Source organism: Rhamphochromis sp. 'chilingali' (genome assembly GCF_963969265.1).
Source record: "Rhamphochromis sp. 'chilingali' genome assembly, chromosome: 2".
In the NCBI taxonomy this organism is placed as follows: domain Eukaryota; kingdom Metazoa; phylum Chordata; class Actinopteri; order Cichliformes; family Cichlidae; genus Rhamphochromis; species Rhamphochromis sp. 'chilingali'.
The window spans coordinates 25,733,298-25,754,042 of record NC_137930.1 but is presented as its reverse complement, the minus strand read 5'-3'; the positions used below and the strand labels follow the sequence as shown (position 1 = coordinate 25,754,042).

General features: G+C 40.6%; 1 protein-coding gene across 1 annotated transcript in view; it reads left to right on the top strand.

Annotated features, from left to right (window-relative positions):
- The window catches only part of sppl3 (signal peptide peptidase 3), a 39,465-nt gene extending 24,295 nt beyond the window's left edge, over positions 1-15,170 (top strand). Inside the window, exons 2-11 of the mRNA XM_080876672.1 lie at positions 2,604-2,681; positions 6,142-6,233; positions 6,418-6,537; positions 6,762-6,840; positions 7,823-7,935; positions 8,458-8,564; positions 11,572-11,735; positions 13,263-13,453; positions 13,608-13,717; positions 14,766-15,170. Of these exons, the coding sequence (XP_080732798.1) occupies positions 2,604-2,681; positions 6,142-6,233; positions 6,418-6,537; positions 6,762-6,840; positions 7,823-7,935; positions 8,458-8,564; positions 11,572-11,735; positions 13,263-13,453; positions 13,608-13,717; positions 14,766-14,837 (1,126 nt within the window). The 3' untranslated portion in view covers positions 14,838-15,170. The remainder of the gene's footprint in view (positions 1-2,603; positions 2,682-6,141; positions 6,234-6,417; positions 6,538-6,761; positions 6,841-7,822; positions 7,936-8,457; positions 8,565-11,571; positions 11,736-13,262; positions 13,454-13,607; positions 13,718-14,765) is intronic.
- The last annotated feature ends 5,575 nt before the right edge of the window (positions 15,171-20,745 follow it).

Sequence of the window (20,745 nt, the reverse complement as noted above, 5' to 3'; positions counted from 1 at the left end):
GGCTTCGTCATCCACTCTCAGCTTCTTTCCTTCGTTGTCACTTTCAAAACCAAACAAATCCTCGTTGTCAGTGTCAGAGTCGAACACCCTCGGAAGGGCCGTGGCGGTGTCCTCCTCTCCATCATGCAGCAGTCCAGCCCTTCGAAATCCGTTGGTGATCGTGGATGTTTTCACACTTTTCCACGCTGTCAGAATCCACTGGTGGAGTTGAGCATAACTTGCTTTTCGCAAGTTTATCGCCTATCATTATTTACGCCTCCAGCTGAACGCGTAGCGCTACTTTGAAGTTTGTTTTTCGCGCTACTTCGTACGGCACTATGTTGCCTGGCGGATGGACATGTGACCAACATACCACTCTTGAACCCTGATCCTTCCGCCAGGCAACGTAGTGCCGTACAAAAGCGGAACAAACAAAACAAATCCTCTTACGATATGACAAAAATCATGGACAATCCATAGAAAGCCGTACCTGACTAAAAGCCGCAGGGTTCAAAGCTTGTGCAAAAAGTAGCGGCTTATAGCCCGACAATTACGGTAATATTCATTTCTAGTATCAGCTGATGTTTGCTGGAGCCACAGCTGTAAAGGCTGCTGGTCATGATATCGGTTTGCTTATCTGGTGAGAGGGAAACGTGAAGATGAAACCAGGAGATGTCCTGATGTTACTGAATCATCAGAGCTGAACAAGTGATGGAGAAACAGGTTTACCTTTTAGGTGACATGAATGAGTTGAAGGGAAGTTGTGAACTGTTTCTGAGAGACAAATAACACCAGGATCCTTTTCTAAGTAGCTGACAGCTGGTAACTGTGCAGGGGCGGGTCTAGCAAAGTTTTGCCAGGGGGCCAGCTGGGGCATTGACAGGGAAAGGGGGCACAAAGAAATACTTTTCTTTCTTATTCTCATTTAAAATGTCTGGCTTTAAGTAAATAATTATCTGAATCTTACAACCAAAGTTTTCATCTCATGTAAAATGTATAGAGATCATACATATACCAACAGGACTGTACATCACTGTCACAACAGCGTTCGTTTTCATTTAAAGGCTTTATGGCTTTTCCTATAATACCTGGTGGGCCAGTCTTTAGTCAAAATGCCCGGGCCGATTTTTTTTTGTCCCAGTCCAGCCCTGGGCACGACACGCAGTGAATTAATCTGAGAAGGTGCATTAAAAAAAAAATGGCTGGGCCAGCGGTGCACATCGCACACATTAGTTGTGCCGCTTCTTAATGATGGTATTTTAGCTGACAACTCCAACTACCAGATTCAACTTGTAGTTGGCTAAAGATAACTTAGCCTACCAGTGAGAGGGACGTTGCTAGCTGGCACCTTTTCAAGCGATGTTGAAATTTCCACATTCCGACACTTCAAATGTGCTCAGCGCAGCAACAGCACTGTGGAAATACATGGATACATCCGTAGACTCAAGACAGAATTCACAATGTGTTTTCAGGACTTTCAGGTGTATGGACCACTGTTTTCTTTTCTGATCAAACCAGAAAGGCTTAATGAGCAGCTGGATTTGGCGCAATGAATAAATTTAATAGTTAAAGACATTCAGACATTTTCTGAACTTTTAAGTGCCCACTGACACTCTGTTTTACACAACAAAATAAAAAATGTTAACTCTTTACCCCTTGAAAGCCTTAGAGGAGCAGTTTCAGTAATGTTTCAGGGCTGTTAGTGAAGGTGGTCTCTGCTTATGCGGCTACCCTTGGAAAAAATGGTCATCGAACCACATCTTTATTATTTATATGGATTCTAGCAGAAGCATTTCACCACAAAGGTTTGATTTGTTTTTACAGCAAAAGCAGTACCTAAACTCTTTTTTTTTTTTTTTTTAAGTTTTTCACTCGAGTTAACTCCTCCACATTGTTGTCTCCTGCTGCATCATCCTGACTTTTGTTGTTAACCTTTGTGGTTTAAAAAAAGAGAGACTTTGGTGTTTTCTTTTCTTTTCGCTCATACTTTGAAGCATGTGACACTTGTTTTCAGTCTCCTTTTCCTGGCCTCTGCATGTCTTAGCACTTATTGAAAAAAACATTTAAACTGATGAAATATCAAGTCTAATAATGCCAAGTGTTAGAGGCCACACCACTGTATTTTTAGTTAAACAAATCCCATCAGCATCACAGTTGTGAGACTGCTCTCCAGAACAGCAGCCACTTTGCTATAGCAGTGAAACTCATCGCATATTCCTCATATTCTTAGCAGTTCTGTTTGTGAGATGTCATTGAGGTTGCTGGCATTGGTCTATTTAATACTTTTTTATATGCTGTTCACTATTGAATGTAGTGAATGGAGCCCAGAGTTTTGCCCTGACAGCTGTGACCGGAGAGTACAGAACATAAACACACACAAGCATCAAGTATAATCGCTTGACAACAGCATCTGAGTGTTAGGAATTTGAAAACTTAAGCTGTGGTAAAATAAATATCAACAGCAGCACAGTTAATTATCAGATTCATGTGTTTCTGCTCTTCAACAGTACATAGCAGTAATCTTGTGTTAATAATGAGACAGTTGTGCTTTTGTTGTTGTTAAATGTCCATGCGTAGTCATTTGTGCCGTAAGTAATGTTTGTATGTCTCTCTTTCTTCTATAGGGCGTACTCCCTAGTTGACTCCAGTCAGGTGTCCACCTTCCTCATTTCCATTCTGCTCATTGTCTATGGCAGCTTCAGGTGAGTGTTAATAGCAAAAGGGGTTTTTAGTGTTTCTATTACAGTAGATGAGCAGTAAAATGTAGGTTGGTTTTTTTTTTGGTTTTTTTTTTAATAAATTTTTTTGTTTGTGTTCAAGTCAGTAAAAATGCTCAAGTTCTAGTTTAATTGTTTGGATTAGCAAACAGCAAAATTACGACATCTCTCTAATTTATATTTTGTGATTAATCTGTATGGATATATTATCTTCTCCCATCCCAGTAATAACAGGTGTAATCTATCATTAAAACTGGACATAATTTAATTAATGATCAAAATGATGATAACATTTTCACAGTGTTTTACCAGTCAGCCCACAAAACAGTCCCTATGAATTTTCACGTAGTCTAAATTTGTCTCCATACTGGGTACCTGAGGGGCTTTACTGTTGACTGCGGCAGTCTTTATGTGACCAAAGCAATCAAAGGTTTTCAGTTAGCACTGTATAACCCTTTGTGACCAAATTTACCTAGTGACAACAAGCAACCTCCAGCAACTACTCACAACCACACAGGGAATATTAATGTTTCCCTAGAGAGCCGTGGTTGCCTGGGGGTGGGGGAATGGGCTCCTGTTAGACTTGTAACCAAGACCAGAGGGTATCAAGACCAAGACAAAGTCGAAACGAGACCGAGACAAAAAAAGTCTTTAAACTGCAGCCAGATGCTGCTTCGTTTATGGGTGTCAGGCATATTTATGTGTTTTTGCGATGCACTTGCACACCCCTCCTCACCGCTGTCTACTGTCTCACTCACTTACTGAGAGGACAGACACAAGCTCCACTTGACTGTCGTGTCTCTCACCCTCTGTTTTCCACATAATGATATTATCCTATATCTTCGCATGTGATTGGCCACAATATGGAGGGATTGGACCATAGCTGAGCCACTGTGTGAGAGCTGAGCAGTGAAAGGAAATTGAGGAGCCGGCTCTCGCTCAATGGGAGTCGACTCTGATTCACTACAAAGCACTCTCTATGCACGGCTCTTAGAGCTGATGCTTTTGCGCATGACAGATTATCGAACGTTGCGTTGTGTGTCATGGATACTGTTGACTCCAAATCTCCCAACCACTATGTTGATCTGAGACAGCAAGACAGAGAGAGCGAGACCAAGACAAGACCGAGGGATCCAAGACCAAGACAAGACCAAGACCACGTAAAAGTGGTCTCGAGACATCCTACTCTAGCTCCTGTGTGCCCGGTGCCTTATTCACACTTCTAATTATATGATAGAAATCAATAAGTCACACTATAATCTGTGAACAATAAACAGTTTAACTCTAATAACTGCACATTTGCAAAGCTACACACATGCTGGGTAATATTTACTAGCTAGGTAACCTGACATCATTAACATCCGACATGGAGTCCATCATTGCATTACACAAAGAGACCAGGAATATGTCAAAAACATACAGCACTCGTCTACTGTCTGACTTTGTTCAATTTAAAAAAAGAAAAAAAAAATTGTGCTGAACTTTCACTGTGGTTGTGTCTCAGGCAGCTTCTTTACACAAAGTATCAGGAAACCAGCTAAGGCACAGAAACATGTTACTTGAGGCAATCGAGTGTTCTTCCTGATAACAGGATAGTTTGTGCCACATAAGTTTGTTTTAAAGTCTTAGTTCACAGCTCTGCTATGGAAATGCTAGCCTGACTTTTAACTTTTAAGGACTTTTTCCTTAAAATAGGGCATCACAGCTAACCAAAAACAACAGAGAACGCCTCTTATGGGAGTCTCTGTCTCTTTTTATGACCTTAAAATGTTTTATACACTTTGTGGTACTGAAAAAAGGTTGAAACACTAAACATTCATATAGCTGTGATTATACCATGAAACTGCCACTCAGCCATCACTCCAGCAAGCAGAGCAGCTTGCAAAGCATCAGACAAAATTTAGTTAGTTAATTATTATTAACTTATTGCACTCTGCTCATTCTAGTCTGAGGCGGCTGCTGTTGGGAGGCATGCCATTTGATTTTGCACAGTATAAATCTCTGGCAGCGATGACAAAAATAAATCAAAATGTAAAAAAATTCCAACTTGGCTAAGGTGAAATCTTAATTAGAAACAAAAAGTGATACAATTTTTTACGATAAAAAATGTCAGTTAAATATATGATATAGGAGACACACACAGTGATATTTGAGAAGTGAAACAAAGTTTATTGGATTTACAGAAGCAACCAATGATTTATACAGGAAAATAATGACTATTAAGGTTTTGTGTAGGAAGTGTTTGAAATGCGACTTGGTGGTAACTGATGTTCCCAAACTTTGGAATTTCCCACATTTTCATGTGTGTTTGAAAAGATGGTTTACATTAGCAAGTTTGACTTACTCATGCATCTCAGATCAGCTTGTTGCAGCTGTTGACGAGACTATCTAAAGAACCTCAGCCCAACCACAAACACAAGTGGCACCTTTAAGTAACTGATATCAGGATTTTTTATTTTTGGTTACTGTGTTGTTGGTCTTTAAAACTTTCGTTTTGTCTTTGAATCAAATCTGGTTTGAACTGTAGGATCCCAGCCTCTCTAGTGTGACAGTAATCTTGTACTTTATTAACATGAAAAGTGCCATAGATGTTAAAGAATGCAAAAAAGATGGTTAGAGAAGGCAACGAGTTTTCAAAGATATCCAGTGAGCATTTTTCTATCTGTGTAACAATAAATGGTATAAAGTCTGCTTATAATTGTTTAGATAAACATGCATCCATACGTAATTTCCACTGCTTCTCCACATTTTCAGTTTGCACCCTCTTCTGGTAGTATGGCTTATAGTACCAGAATGGAAAATTGGTATCAAAGTATGACTTAAAAAAGCTACTGTAGATAAGCATAATTAATTCAAAACATGCATCAAGTTTAAATTTGCTAATGTTTAAGGATTAAATTTTTTTGAACTCAAGGTTTCCAGTCACGGGATTTGTGAGTCAGGCATTCTGACTCAAAGAAAAGATGTGCTTTTTCAGGCACAAGCTTTACACTCTTCTGCCCACACTCTTTATTAGCAAGTCATCAGACTGGACCTGTGTATGCAGACTTGGCCTGCACAATATGAAGAAACTCAGTATTGATTATCTGTTTGACATGTGACAAAGAAATATTAAAATATGCATTTTTGGCAGTACAGGTCTCTTGTCTTTTTTGCTTTAATAGATACACAGCTTATGTAGAAACCAAATATTTAAAAAACAAAACCTATGCCTAGTAAATGAAGAAATAAAATTAAAAGCTTGCATGCTAAATGTGAGGGTCTTTTGCAAGGTGCTTATCATGCAAAAGACCCTGAAATTGAGCTGCTAGAGCATCCACAATGAGATCTGATTTGCAGAGATTGCGTTTTCACCTCCCTTCACCTCATACTAATGTACATGCTTTGAGGAGCTAATTGTGGAAGCCAGAATCACACATAGGTTTTCTTTCCCTTCCTTGTGCAGGTCATTAAACATGGATTGTGAGAACCAGGACAAGGATAAGGATGGAAACCCTTCAACAACGGGGTCATTCAATAACAACAATACAAACAACAGTAAGTATTACATACAGGGCAAAGTTGAACTGTGCATGCTAAACGTTTTCTTGGATTTTCAGGTAATAACTTATGAATGATTAAATTCTCTGCTCGTACCGTTGTTTTTAAAGTCATATATAATATCCATTTCTGTTTTGTGCATTTTAATCCATCTTACATTAATGTTTGAATTCCTTTTCAGGCATTCAGACTATAGACTCCACACAGGCCCTGTTTCTGCCCATAGGAGCCTCAGTGTCTCTGCTAGTCATGTTTTTCTTCTTCGACTCTGTACAGGTGGTCTTCACCATCTGCACTGCAGGTAACTACCAGTCTTGAACATACCACAAAAAATAAGCTGTGGAGTTATTATAAAGCTTTTATGTTAGTGTTGTGTAATTACGCACTGGGGAAACATCTTTACTGCATTGATTATTATAACTGAAGACATTAGCTGCCCCATTAAACTGACAGGAACCACTGGAACAAGCAGCGGAGGTGAACTGGGCTTTGGATTTAACTGCTGTGTTTTGTTCCTCTCCTCAGTTCTTGCAACAATTGCATTTGCATTCCTTTTGTTGCCAATGTGCCAGTATCTGACCAGACCCTGCTCCCCACAGAACAAGTAAGAAAATCATGTTTCATAGTCTTTCTGGCTCCTGCTCAATTGCTCTGTGGTGTTTTGCGTTTCTTCCACAAAGTATTCAAAAAGGTCTTTTACTACTGCTTATCAAATGTCCTTGTCCTCTCAGCTGTTCCTGGTGTGATGGAAATGCTTTGCATTAATTTCACAGAGTAGAACGGAAACTAGATGCAAAGCTCAATACCACTGGGAAATTTATTTTGAATGTTTGGAGGTAGTAAAAATTCAATAAATTCTCTTGCATTGCCTTGCTCCATATAATTTCCATTTAAAAGTTCAGCATAGTCTCTAGATTAAGACATCTAGAATAATCAACTCTTCTATTCCACCGGGGAGTTCACACAGAGTCACCAGGAGAGCTCATCTGCTCAATAAACTGACACGGAAAAAACTGCTTTAAATAAAAACGACTTTGTTTAAACATTCAAATCCCCATATCTAGTTTTCAGTAAATCTTTGTCTGCTTCTCTCACCCAAAACAATTCCATACCTACCCAGAATCCCTTTAGACTTAATAAAGTATGGTCATGATGGCAACGGCTTTCCACATGCCATTTGACAAAAATTCCTGACATCACCCTCCCATCAAAGCATCAGCTGAATGCCCCAGAGCAAGCCTGAACCACTGAGGCTCCACCCTACAACCCACACAATGTAATGGTTTCTCTGCCAGCGCCACACCCCAGGGAAAACTCCTAGCTGAAAGATGGACACCTGCATGCTATTTACCAAAATAACTACTGTTAACTTGATCTGTAAAGCAGTTTACAGGCTTACCTTCCACTCTCACTCATCCAAACATCAGTTGTCTCAAACATAAGTTCTTTGTACAGTAGTCGATATGCAGCAGATCCTCAGTTAAGAAATATATCCACCTGTAAAAGTTTTTGTGCACTGCATTTTACCCCAAAGTGCTCTGTGAGATTTAAGTGGGTCACTTCTGTGTCTTTTTGTCTCATTGCAGGATTTCGTTTGGTTGCTGTGGGCGCTTCACTCTGGCTGAGCTCCTGTCTTTCTCACTCTCTGTTATGCTGGTGCTCATCTGGGTGCTGACTGGACACTGGCTTCTCATGGACGGTACGTTGCTCTGCCTTAACTTTTGTATGAATGTTGCTTCAGTTCATACTACAAACAGAATGAGAATCCACAGATAAGAGCCGCAGCAATGAAATTTAAACACAAAGTAGTCAGGTTTCAGAAATGTAACTGCAATGTGTGATTTGGTGTTGTTTTAACATGCCCTGCTACACAGCATGCTAAAAGTAAGCATTTTAACATCTTCAGCTTGTAATGATTCATAGTTTTAAAAGAAGTACTTCTCCTAATGGTGGAAAAGTACATGCTAAATATTAGTCATTGGTTCTATATTTTACCCACATGACTAACCCATGAACTGGCATTCCAGTTCGCTGGACTTTGAAAAAGGTAATGACAGACTCCCAGCTCAATATAAAGGTATATGTTGGTATTCATCTTCAGTTATGCAGCCCTGAGAAAATCAATTTCAAGTAGGAAAATAATTTGAACAGCTTTATCGTGTTGATGTTTTCATTCATTTCTTTTGAAAATGTGAAATTATATGTTGTCCTCTCCTTTCAGCTTTAGCCATGGGCTTGTGCGTCGCCATGATAGCGTTTGTGCGACTTCCCAGTTTGAAGGTGTCTTGCCTGCTGCTGTCAGGACTGCTCATTTATGATGTTTTCTGGGTAAGAGATGCTCCCAACCCAAATTAAACCTGCAACACATACAAGCAGCTTCCATGAGACGCAGCAAACAGACTGCGATATATGAAGCACACATTCAAAGAGAAAATTTCTGTTTATAAACAAAAAACAAACAAACATGATGATTCACGATTATGAAAGGCTTTGTATTTATTCCTCAAACCTGCAGGCCGGTGTCTGTCATTGCTGATTAAGTGAGGCACTTTACATTGAACAGTATTGAGTTTGGGGGAGAACTTGATCGCATTGACTGCTGTGCAGAAATTAAATAAATCATGAAAAATTAAAAATTCATTTGGCAGAAAGCAAAACTGATCGAATTAACATGTTAAATGAATCATGAAGGTGATCTTGCTACAGAGGGTGCTAGTCCAGGAAACACTAGATCACTAATTCACTAAGACATTTAAGCATCTAAGTCTTGCTAGCATTTTATGGCAGACTTTTGGTATGTCTCTCTTCTTTGTTTAATATCCTCTAATTTTACAATGCTACACATCTTTCAACAGCCCCATATCTGGTCAGTTAAACAGTTCTTCCATTTTGTAGGTAGTGTGTTGAGTACTGCTTAGAGCTGCTCAAAACAGAGGAAAAAAATATATTTTAAGACACAAAAAAATAGTTGTGTATCTGTGTTTACATGCACAAAAGGTTTACGTTTTGTGTCTATAAATAATAGAGCGATGTTTAGCTGTCTCTGCAGTAAGTTCATCTCGTGGATGGTCTTCAGCGCCACTGTCTTAGACCACTCGTTCTGCTCAGCAACCTAGATGAGCTACAGCATCACAGCAGCAGCCCTTTACCTGCTGTGGGTTCATGTTGTCCTCCAGCTCACAGCAGATCTCCAGAGCAGAACAACAACTTTAATAATGGCAGAGACTGTTTTAAAAGTGTGCCGTCATAACGCCACCCATTCATTTCTGAAGTCCTGATTGTGAAGCCTCAGGTTGAGCATTTCTGCTCTCTCGCTTCCTTAATTGTAAAAAACCCCCCACAAAAGTGACAAGGACAAGTCTGACTGTGAAGCCACATGCTCATTTTCTATTGACTTGTGATTCATACCACAGAAATTCCTCTATGTTGAAACAAGCCACGACGAAGATTTACATAACAGGCTTAATTTTCTTAATTATTTATTTTCGTGTTCAAAATTACCCGAAATGATTGACTGAGCCCTTCAGCTCAAGGAAGGTGTATACAGGCATAAAGTCAGAAAGCAGTTTTTTCCCTTAGACCTCTATAGGACCAGAAGTCTTTTTGAAATTATAGCCATCACTATCTAGTCGCCTTCAGATAGATTCCAGGATTAAGACACTTCCCACGTCTGCACTGGCTTCATTTTTCTGACCCGGTAGCTGCATCCATATTTTATATTAGACAGTTGTCTATCAAAGACATCTGCAGTTGTGGCTTCAGCAATGAGAAAAAGAGTCAAGACATATATACATAAAAATATATATATGTGTATGAAACTGGCAGTGATTTCTAAACAGACGATGCAGCACTTATTAAAATCTCTTGAATTAAAACTTATTAAACTACACCTCTGGTATGCAAAGACAGAACTTACAAACAAGTGTCTTATGATCGAAATACTTATGGACGTAGTTGTATACTTGGGTGACATTCGGTGTATATATAAGAAGAGAACCTGGCCAGTTTATTGGAGGACCACTATTAAAAATGTTTCAATCTGTCAGTATATGGCTTTAAATGAAAAGGAAGGGACAGAAAAAACAACCTTCATCCATGTTATGAAATCTGTTTGTTTCGTCTACCTGGAAGAAAAATATCGGTCAATATCTGAGATTGTGGCAGCACAGTGGCACGGTGATTAGCACTGTTGCTTCACAGCAAGAAGGTCATGAGTTCAATTCAACCACCTGTTCGAAGCCTCTCTGTGTGGAGTTTGCATGTTCTCCCCCTGTTTGCATGGGTTCTCTCCAGATACTCCGGCTTCCTCCCATAGTCTAAAGGTGAGGCTATTTAGGCAAACTGGTGAATCTAAATTGCCCATGTAAGTGTGACTGGTTGTCTGTCTCTATGTGTTAGCCCTGCAAAGAGCTGGTGACCTGTACCCCGCCTCTCGCCCTGTAGTAGCTGGGATAGGCTCCAGCCCCCAGTTCATGTTCAGGAAGAATTCAAAATTAACTTGATGACAGCCCTATGATTTTTTTTTTTTTTTACAAAATAAAATTTTTTGTTGATTTTATTTTGTAAAGCACTAAGGAATGGGTTAAATGTGCATGTCTGCTGTCCACTGATGAAGCCGTTTGCTTTTCCCAGAACAACCAGCATTTTGAAAAGTGCTTAAAAATGGTCAATTGTATTTTGCGCTAAGTACAGACATTTTTACACCAGTATTGAGTGTTACCCTAATTTAAAGCCAAGTCAGTTGCCTTTGAATTTGACAAATGCCATAAGCACCAGAATCGGAAAGCAGTACAGCAGCAGCTTTGCAAACAAACATGCCGCTTTCCTTCAGATTTATAGAAATTTTAAATTCACATGGGTAAAAGGGTAAGGAAAGCTGAGTGCCATATACATTTCATTTATGGCATTCAGTAGAATTTCCATTAAATACATCAAAGTGAGCACACGCTCTTGAAGAGTCTGCCCTGTCAGCTATGACTGAAGAGCACATAATGCAAACACACAGTAGTCAGACATAATCTCCTGAGACCGGTAGCTTTGTCTTTATTAAAGAGCTGTTATGAGTTGCTCTGTCAGAGTGAATTAAAAGTGCATAAATACTGATGGTGCCTCTTATCAAAACTTGGGCATTGACAAATTTATAAGCCGTCCCTACTGTGGAATTTCCGTGTTACTTAATATCAAACTGGCTGCAGCCATCTTCTTTTAAGTGGGATTTTCTTGCTTTTCATGCCATAAACATTGTGTTTTGAGTTTTATGAGAAAAGTCGCAACAGTCACTTTGGGTTGTGGTGAAGCCTGATAAGTATTAACAGCTGGCTCTCTTTCTTTCCAGGTGTTTTTCTCAGCATACATCTTCAATAGTAATGTGATGGTCAAAGTAGCCACTCAGCCTGCTGAAAATCCCATAGATGTTCTGTCCAGGAAGCTCCATTTGGGGCCGGGGATGGGCCGTGACGTACCCCGCCTCTCCTTGCCCGGCAAACTCGTCTTTCCCAGGTAATGCTGCTCTCAATCATAAAGCAGTGCAGTGTGTGCTTGGTACACATTCATTTGGGATCACCGAGTCATTTGCTTGTGATCAGCCTCTGCGTGTGCATGATGTGTGACCTTTATTCAGTCACTGATGCTCACTTCATCACACCGCTCAGCTTTTTGACATTTAAGTTTGCTAAATGTTACCGACCCTTGAAAAGACATCTTTCAGGTCCCACGAGGTGAATCCTAAAGTATTGTTATCTCGCGGCTGTTGGTGTCGCCAACAAATTTACAACACCTTCAGGAAACAAAGGACAAACATTTTAACTACCTCTTAAGATCTGCCTCAAGATTAATGCTAAAGGGTACATCCTAATAGCTGAAACTGTCAGTGAATTAGTATACCAGTTTGTGGGGTTTGTTTGTTTGTTTGTTTTTGTCCCTTTGTCACAATGAGTATGTATTCTTTGTGTTGGATGACAACCTAAACATGAACTTAGACACCGTCAGACAAAACACGTGCTTGTGCTTCAGAAAGGTTTGATATGTTATGTTTTCCTCGTACTCTGCTTTGGAGTTATATTGATTAAGTGAGAAAACAGCTGTTAATGTTTTATTTCCTGCCATAGAATGAGTTGCAAACATGACCTTGCTGATTCTCTATACCTCCATTAAAGGATTGAATTGCATGAATCGAGTCCCTGGATCAATATTAGTTTGATGTTTTCCCTTTTCCTTTTTATTTTTTATTTATTTATTTATTTATTTATTTTCAGAATTGCATATTTTTCAGGATATGATGTGAAATTTTTTGCCCCGTCTTGCAATGGTAAACAGTCCTTACAAATGGAAACTTGGAAACCGAATCTAAACCCAGATTTGGACCAATGCCAGAGGTTAATCATCTCCAGCTATAATTTTGTTGCATGATCCTGCTAGCAAACTAAACCAATCACATATTCTATCTTACTCTGCATAACTTTCTTTACTGAGGTAAAATCAAGTGAAGCTCAAGCCTCAGACTGCATTAAGTGCTCCATTTTGGACAGTTTTTTGACTCTTGTATTATGTCAGAGAGGAGATATACTTAATATGGTCCATGGTCTCCAGCGCAGCAGGTCAGAAGAAACTAGGCTTAAAGGTAGAGGAGCCACAAGTGCCTTCCAGGTGTAGGTTGAATTATAAGTTAAATAAAGATTATTATTATTATTATTATTATTATTATTATTATTATTATTATTATTATTATAATAAATAATAGCTGGTAATAAGCAGTTCTAGGGCCCCTTTAAAAATGAGTGTGTTAGTAGCACTAACAGAGCTGCAGTTAACATAATACAGCTGAAGCTGACACCTAAAGCTGTCAGTTCCTTTTCTGTTTCAGTGATCGTAGTAACCACAGTGCGGCTACCATGGTGACTGACTTTTGGCCTGATATTTGCTCAGGACCTTGTGTTGGCTTTAGCCAAGTAGTGATGAAATGGAAATAAAAGACACAGGAATTGATTTGCCATCATTTCTTCTTTTTTGCTCTTTGCTCCTGCGCAGTTCCACAGGAAGTCACTTCTCGATGCTGGGAATAGGAGACATCGTGATGCCAGGGCTGCTGTTATGCTTTGTCCTGCGTTATGATAACTACAAGAAGCAAGCGACCGGGGAAGTCCCAGGGCCCGGTAACATGTCTGGACGCATGCAGCGCGTCTCCTATTTCCACTGCACTCTCATCGGATACTTTGTAGGTAAGCAATCAATGAAGGGATGGATAAGGTCAAGGTTATATTGTCTCAGTGTTAGGCAGTGGTGAATTTTTGTTTTTTTTAAGCTGTGACCTTTCAAAATGTTTTGTCTTAAGTATTTGTGACATTTCTTGACATGTTGTTGATGTTTCCTCAGGACTGCTGACTGCCACCGTGGCCTCCAGGATCCATCGTGCTGCACAGCCCGCTCTGCTCTACCTGGTGCCCTTCACCCTGCTGCCTCTGCTCACCATGGCCTACCTGAAGGTATAATAACAGCCATGGACTGTGGCAAAAATCTAGCTGTTGCAGTTCTGATTTAGAAATAACAAAAGAAAGAAAGAAAGACTACGTGTGGGGGGAAAAAAATAAGCTCTTTGCTTTGTGCTGCTTTTAGAGAAGTGTGAATCTAATTGTTAAGTGAAACTATAAACTGCACTCAATTTCTATAAATGGTAACATTTTCTTCGAAAGTGCTAAAGGCTTGCCCATGTTGTTTAATAAACTGGTTACTGGGACTTTAAACTAAGGAAAATCAGAAGACAGTGATAAAATGTCAGCATGCTTTTTCAACGCACATTCATCTGACTTCAACAAGAAACTCATACTTGTGTATTTAAAGGTTCAGTCAGGGTTTATTTAACAGAAAAAACTCGTGTGTGTGTGTGTGTGTGTGTGTGTGTGTGTGTGTGTGTGTGTGTGTGTGTGTGTGTGTGTGTGTGTGTGTGTGTGTGTGTGTGTGTGTGTGTGTGTGTCTTCCAACAAACTAATGCATACTCTTAAACTTAAAATTAGTCCATTTAAAAAAAAAAAGAAAAACAACAACAGCATAGAAGCAGGCGCCACTTTGTGGAAGCCACCATGTTGGCCTGCCATCTTGAATAATACAGTGTTTGAGATGGACATCGCCATCCTGCCGATAGTCTTTTAGGTATGTTGACCTAACCCTGCAAAAACGGCAGCGCTTACTGACAGAAAGGTTCAGGATACGCTCAATAACTCACCTCAGTATCACTTTCATGAGACAGAAGTGAGCTTCACTGAGTCGTTGCCTCGTATCAGACTACTTTCACAAAGTTTTACAGCCTCCTCCTACATAGAGGTGGACACCTGGCATATTGACACCTGAGGTAAACAGAGGGATGAACAGCAGCGAGAGTTGTTTGTCCTACAGGGGCCACCGTAGCTTACGCAGTTGAATTGGGAGGGGTAAGAAAACAGAATTCGGTTGACTGCTGTCTGCAATCTACTGACATTTGAGTGATTCGCTTAAAGACTCGTAACTTGTGTTTGTCTTGGTGTTTGTGGCCCACAGGGGGATTTGCGGCGCATGTGGTCTGAGCCTTTCCACACTAAGTCTAGCAGCTCTCGCTTCCTAGAGGTATGATACAACTTGGGACAAGCGACCAGCACGGAGAAGTTCTTTTTTTTTTTTTTTTTTTTTTTTGTTGTTGTTGGGGGTTTTTTTTCTCCCTTAATTCGAGGGAAGGAGAGAGGGCACACTCACAGTGAGGCCATGTTGTCATCACTCGTTCATGCTTTCCACCAATCTTCTGAGAAAACCCTCCGAAGGGACACCAGTGTGTGGATCACAACGCCCCGACACAACTCATCTTTGGTCCCTATATCCTCCCTGTTTCATCTCTGCTTCCTCTCTGCTGTTTATTTCCTCTTCACTACAGCACATCCTGCCCATGCTGTTTTTGTTCTGCCCCCCCCCCCCCCCCCCCCCCCCCCCCCCCCTCCTTTTTCACACGTGTATAGTTGGTCTCATTTGCCACTTCCCTCACATGGCCTCGTCTCATTCGTCAGGCCTCTTCTCTGTCTGCAGTTTCCTCCTTTTTCTACGTCTTTAATTTCCTCTGCATCTCTTTGTCTATGACTCAGATGAACTCGAGGGCAAGGCCTCCCCTCCCCCCTTTTTGTGGACTTGCAGTTGTGAGACATAGCAGGGGTTTATATATATTTTTTTAGCATTGTCGTGGTCATTATTATTAATATTGTTGTTATTATTATTATTATTATGGAACAACTGAAAAAAAATGGAGTTGAGGTGGAGTATTGCAGCGGCACAGGAGAATGCCCACGAGCAGCGACACCGTAAAGGAGAAGAGTCTTCCCCTTCCATCCGTCTGCCCTCGTTCACCTTAGCTTTCTCCCATCTGTTCCACCATCGCTCCATAATGGCTTCTCCTCGGCGCTCATGCTCTCCTCTGACACTCCCCGCGAGCTCCTCCTCTCTGTTCATCTGCTGTCCTCATTCCCCACCCTCACAGATAACTATGTATTTTATTTAGAAAAGTTTTATTCTTGGCATATACAGAAATGATGCATTATAAATTGTTAAGCTGCCTCCTCCCCCCAGCATCGGCGGGTGGGGGGCGCTTCTATTTGTATATATGTGTACACATGTATTTGCAGTATCTTGAGTTTGTATTTGTGTTTGGGAGCATGTTGAACAGGGTGGGAAACTGACGCCAGCCAACAGCCGAATTTTTGGTGAATTTTGACTGCCAGCTGCGTCGACAAGCAAGCGTCCATCTATTGGAGACAGTTTTCTAAATGTTTGTCGACTTGTCCAATAGAATCAACAGATGGATTTTTGTGTGTGTGTGTGTGTGTGTGTGTGTGTGTGTGTGTGTGTGTGTGCGTGTGCGCGCGCGCGCATGGTTTAAAAAACAAAACAAACAAAAAAACAATTTCCTTTGTTACTGATCAATTGCAAAGTTAGTTTCCTGTTCTAGTGTGTGTGTGTGTGTGTGTGTGTGAGAGAGAGCAGAACAAATGAGTGAATGGTTGTTTTACATGGGTTTTAATTTGAAATCACGAACACTGAAGTTTAGAAACAGCGACAATAGTCAGGTTTGCATTGAGCTGGATGTTCAATCAAAACTTGCATGAACTTTTACACAGAACTCACCAGAGGTCATTTTTTCTTCGGACAGGTGGAAATGTAAAAAGTGTTGTTTTTTGTTTGTTTCAAATAAATGAATGTTGAAGTAACTTGAAGGTATGCTACGTTACTTTTATCCTGAAACTACATGTTTCAGTGATTTTGCACATCCCAAATTTGCACCTTTTATATATGACCTTGAAAATACACTTCTTTCCAGAATACACAAGTCTTTTTGTGTTTTGGCAAAAAAAAAAAGGAGGAAAGGAAAAATCAACAACAAACCACAAAAAGAACAAATCAAACGAAACATCTGATCTGAACTCTGTAAATGTCAGTGTTTGACCTCAGTCGATGAAAACCTGACTATTGTGAGAGTTTGAAATCGAAGCCTGCTGCAGAGGAGGGTCATTGGATATGAAGGCTTACTGAGATTAAAGTAGCTACAGATTAAAGGTTTTGTGGATGGATGGTGAATGTGTATGCGTGTGTGTTTGGACCTGTTTGAATCCATTGAGCTGAGTCATGAATCAGTCACACCATTCAGAAATCAGTGAAATAATTGAGGTTGAAGCTAACCCACAGGATGTTTTTACTGTCACCATTAACTGATGTTTTTTTTGTTTTGTTTTTTCTTTTTCTTTTGGTCTTTCCACTGTTTTGTGGTGCTTGTCAGTTAATATCTAATGTATACTGGAAAGTGTGTGATTGAAGATGTCTGGATGCATTTTGCTGGCTTTTTGGGTTTGGGGTGGTGTTTTGTTTTGTGTTTTCTTTTTATTCTTTTTTTTTATTTTTATTTTTTTTACTTTTTTATGCTACCTGGCCGTGCATGTTAAGTGTACAGTGTATCATTTCTCAGACTGCATTAAACAGGGCTACTGCAGTGCTGAGCTCTGCTGGCCAACACGGAGACATTGGACCTATGAACTCCTGTCAGTGGGTAGTACAAAGGCTGCAGGTCAGAAGGACTTTGATTGGTCAGCTCTGACTGAAAGTTTTGACCTGAGTACTGTCTGCTTCGGGATTTCTGGCAGTTTGCTCATTGCAGTCGTCATAACTGACATCATGGATCTACACCCCCCCCCCCCCCCTTTCACCTCTTCATGGACAAGGCAGAAAATATATAGATTTATATACACATATACATACCCGTGTGTGTGTGTGTGTGTGTATGTATATGTGAATATATGCATAACTAATGATCTTGGGGGGTTTTTTGTTTTGTTTTTTTTATTGAAATTTGTTTTCTTTTTAGCCCCTCTGTATTTTTAGTTTAGTGCTTTAGGTTTTTTCTTTTTCTTTGTTTTTTTTCTTTCCATCTCTCTTCCCCTCCAGCAGAGCACACGAGCTCTGTCGGTTGAGTTGATATTACGGCTGAATGGATTCTGTATAGAAAAATGGTGAATAAAATAAATTAAGAACTGTGTAGTGAAACATGAATCCTGAAGCGCTTGATCTAAAAACACTTTGTCTCCTTTTAACCCCTCTTCCCCGCCCCCTTTGCTCCTCTCCCCCCTCATTCAGGATTCTGCTGTAAATAAACATGACTCTAACTGTAACACGAGTGCATCTCTTTCTTTGGGTCCATCTCCTGTGTTGGTTTGTCATACATGATCGGTAGTGCCATTGAAGAAGGGGGGAAAAAAAAGGTTGTGCTTCGACTTAGGTAGCACTTGATTAGGCACACGTTAAATACAGGGTTGGTCCTTTTTGACATGAAAGCATTACACAGTTTTTGCACATCCATGAGGCAAATCTCATTTCATCCCAAATGTGCTTCATTGGAGGTCATTCAGTACAGTGAACTCATTGCCAAGTTATGAAACACTGAGGTGATCTGAACATTGTGAATGGGTGTGTTATCCTCCTGGAAGCAACCATCAGAAGATCAGTGCACTGATCCTAGTGGGATAAACACGGTCACCACCAATACCTCAGGTAAGCGGTGGTGGTTAAATGATGCTCGGCTGGTACTAAGGCGCTCAGAGGGTTGCAAGAAAATCTCCCACACTATTACACCACCACCAGTTTGAACTTTTGATGCAAGGCAGGATGTATTCATATCCCAAATTCTGATCCTACAGTCAGAAAGTTGCAGAAGAAATTGAGACTCATCAAACCAGGTGAAGGTTTTCCAATACTGTCCTGTTCTTCATGCGAGCCTTAATTGTAGCTTCGGTTTCCTGCTCTCAGCTAACTGGAGTGCTACCCAGCGTGGTCTTCTATGGCTGTAGTCCATCACCTTCAAGGTTCGACGTGTTGTCCATTCAGAGAGGCTCTTCTGCATACTTCAATTGTACTGAACAGTTATTTGAGTTGCTGTTTCCTTCCTATCAGCCTGAAGCAGTCTTGCTATTCTCCTCTGACCTCTGATAATAAAGCATTTTGTCTCAGAAAGCTGCAGCTCACTGGATATTTTCTCCTTTTCAGACCATTCTCTGTAAACTCCAGAGATGGTTGTGCGGGAAAACCTCAGTAGATCAACAGTTTTCTAAAATACTCACACTTGCCTCATAGAAAGTTCAAAAGTTACTTAAATCACCCTTCTTCTCCATTTCTGATGCGACAATTTGAACTCCAGCAAGTGATCTTGGCAATGAGTAAATCCACTGAATTGCTGCCATTTTATTAACTGATTGGGACAGTTATACAGGTGTGCCTAATAAAATAGCAGGTGAGCGTAATAAACGTTTTCCTATGCAACAATTTTACATGACATGCTAATATTGACTAAATAATGGGTGTCACACTTTTCATCAGCTCTGTGGTGTAAATCATCAACTCACACCAGAGATGGGTGATGAAGGCATCAGCAGTACAACCAAGTAAAGGTAACAGATATCGAGCAAAGAAAAGACTGTTTTTGAAGTCACCCCCCGCTGAATTCCAATATACGGCGTTTAAAAGAAACCACTGGAGGAAACGTCTGTGTCAGCATCCTGTAATATCCACAAGGTCCACTGGCAGAACAGAAGCCAGCTAGAGTTTTGGTCAAAGTAATATACTACATATAATGTGTGCCGGAGTCTTCACCCAAGCCTCTGCTCGCGTTTATGCGCACCCTATGGGCGCAGTGATGTGGTTTGCAGGTGTAAATTGGTAGAAAGAAAATAGTTCCCGTGTGAAACTGCTCACAGTAAGAATAGTGGATTATGATTTCTATTTTATGATGTACACTTTGGAGAAATACTTTAGCTAACAAACCTAAAAAAAAAACAAAAAAACTTACAGGTTTTCCCATTTACGTTAGATAAAAATAAAGAAAAATATATTGTCAGCCTAGAAACAGAAATTTCAAGCCATTTTTAAGGCAGAATGCATGCACTGGTGATAGATTCTGGCGGTTTTCATATGCAGCTACAGAATCGACCCCATATCTTCCTATCGAAAATGAAATTTTCCATTAACTATCAGTTGCATAATTCTCTGCAACATGAACATCGCCCAGCAGATGGCAGCAGAGCACAAATATCTGAAAACCCTATGACACCAGTCAGTTATGAAAGGTTTTTACTCCTAAACTCAGCGTGTGTATTTTCACTTATTGGCCGATGTTATAAGCTTGTTTTCCATTGTATATGAGCAGCTTTCACCCAATGTATCAACACGCAGATGAGCCGCAGCGTTTACAGTTCACATTTTCACAGCCAGGCTACATTGGGAGAAGCAGAAAGCTGCAGAATCAAACAATCAAAGAGAGAAATCATCCCTTGATTAAGCAGTTAACAGAAATGAAAGGTGTGCTCTCATCAAAGTACAGTAATTGGTTCCTGCAGGGCTCTGTAGGGAGATCTTAATGGGGGGAAATGGCTGCCTCAATGACAGACCAAAGACGCTGAGTCAAGAGTTTACAATAATGTTGAGATCTTCACTCCGTGCTTGTGTCTGTAGTGGATGTGAGGCATTTTGTCTGATCTGCTGTGGCAGATCAGCGCTAAAATATTTGAGTACGAGCAGGGTCAGGATTGAGCTCCAACGTTTATGGAGAGGAAGCCAATTTACTCTAGCAGGGACCAGTTTAATGAAAAGATGCTGGTGTAACATTTGGCTGAGGTTTCGTGCTAAAAGAAACGGCTCCATATTGAGTGCTCGTCATTGCTTAAAGACACCCAGAAGACCTTCAAACTGCCATACAGATGAACAGGCCGACCCACTGACTGACTGATTGACTGGCTCGGTGGATAGGTGGATGGTGTGGATGGTGAGGGGGTGGATGAAGGCCAGGACACTGAATGCGTGGCTGGGGGAGGTTTTTTGGGGGGGAAGGTCTCTGAGGTCAAAGCAGGCAGGGTCCATCCCCCTCCACCTATTGGCCAGAGCAATCCACGATTCCTGCACAGCTTTGAAGCCCTGAAGTGGACAGAATTCCACCACAGTCATGGGGATTGTAGCATGTCAT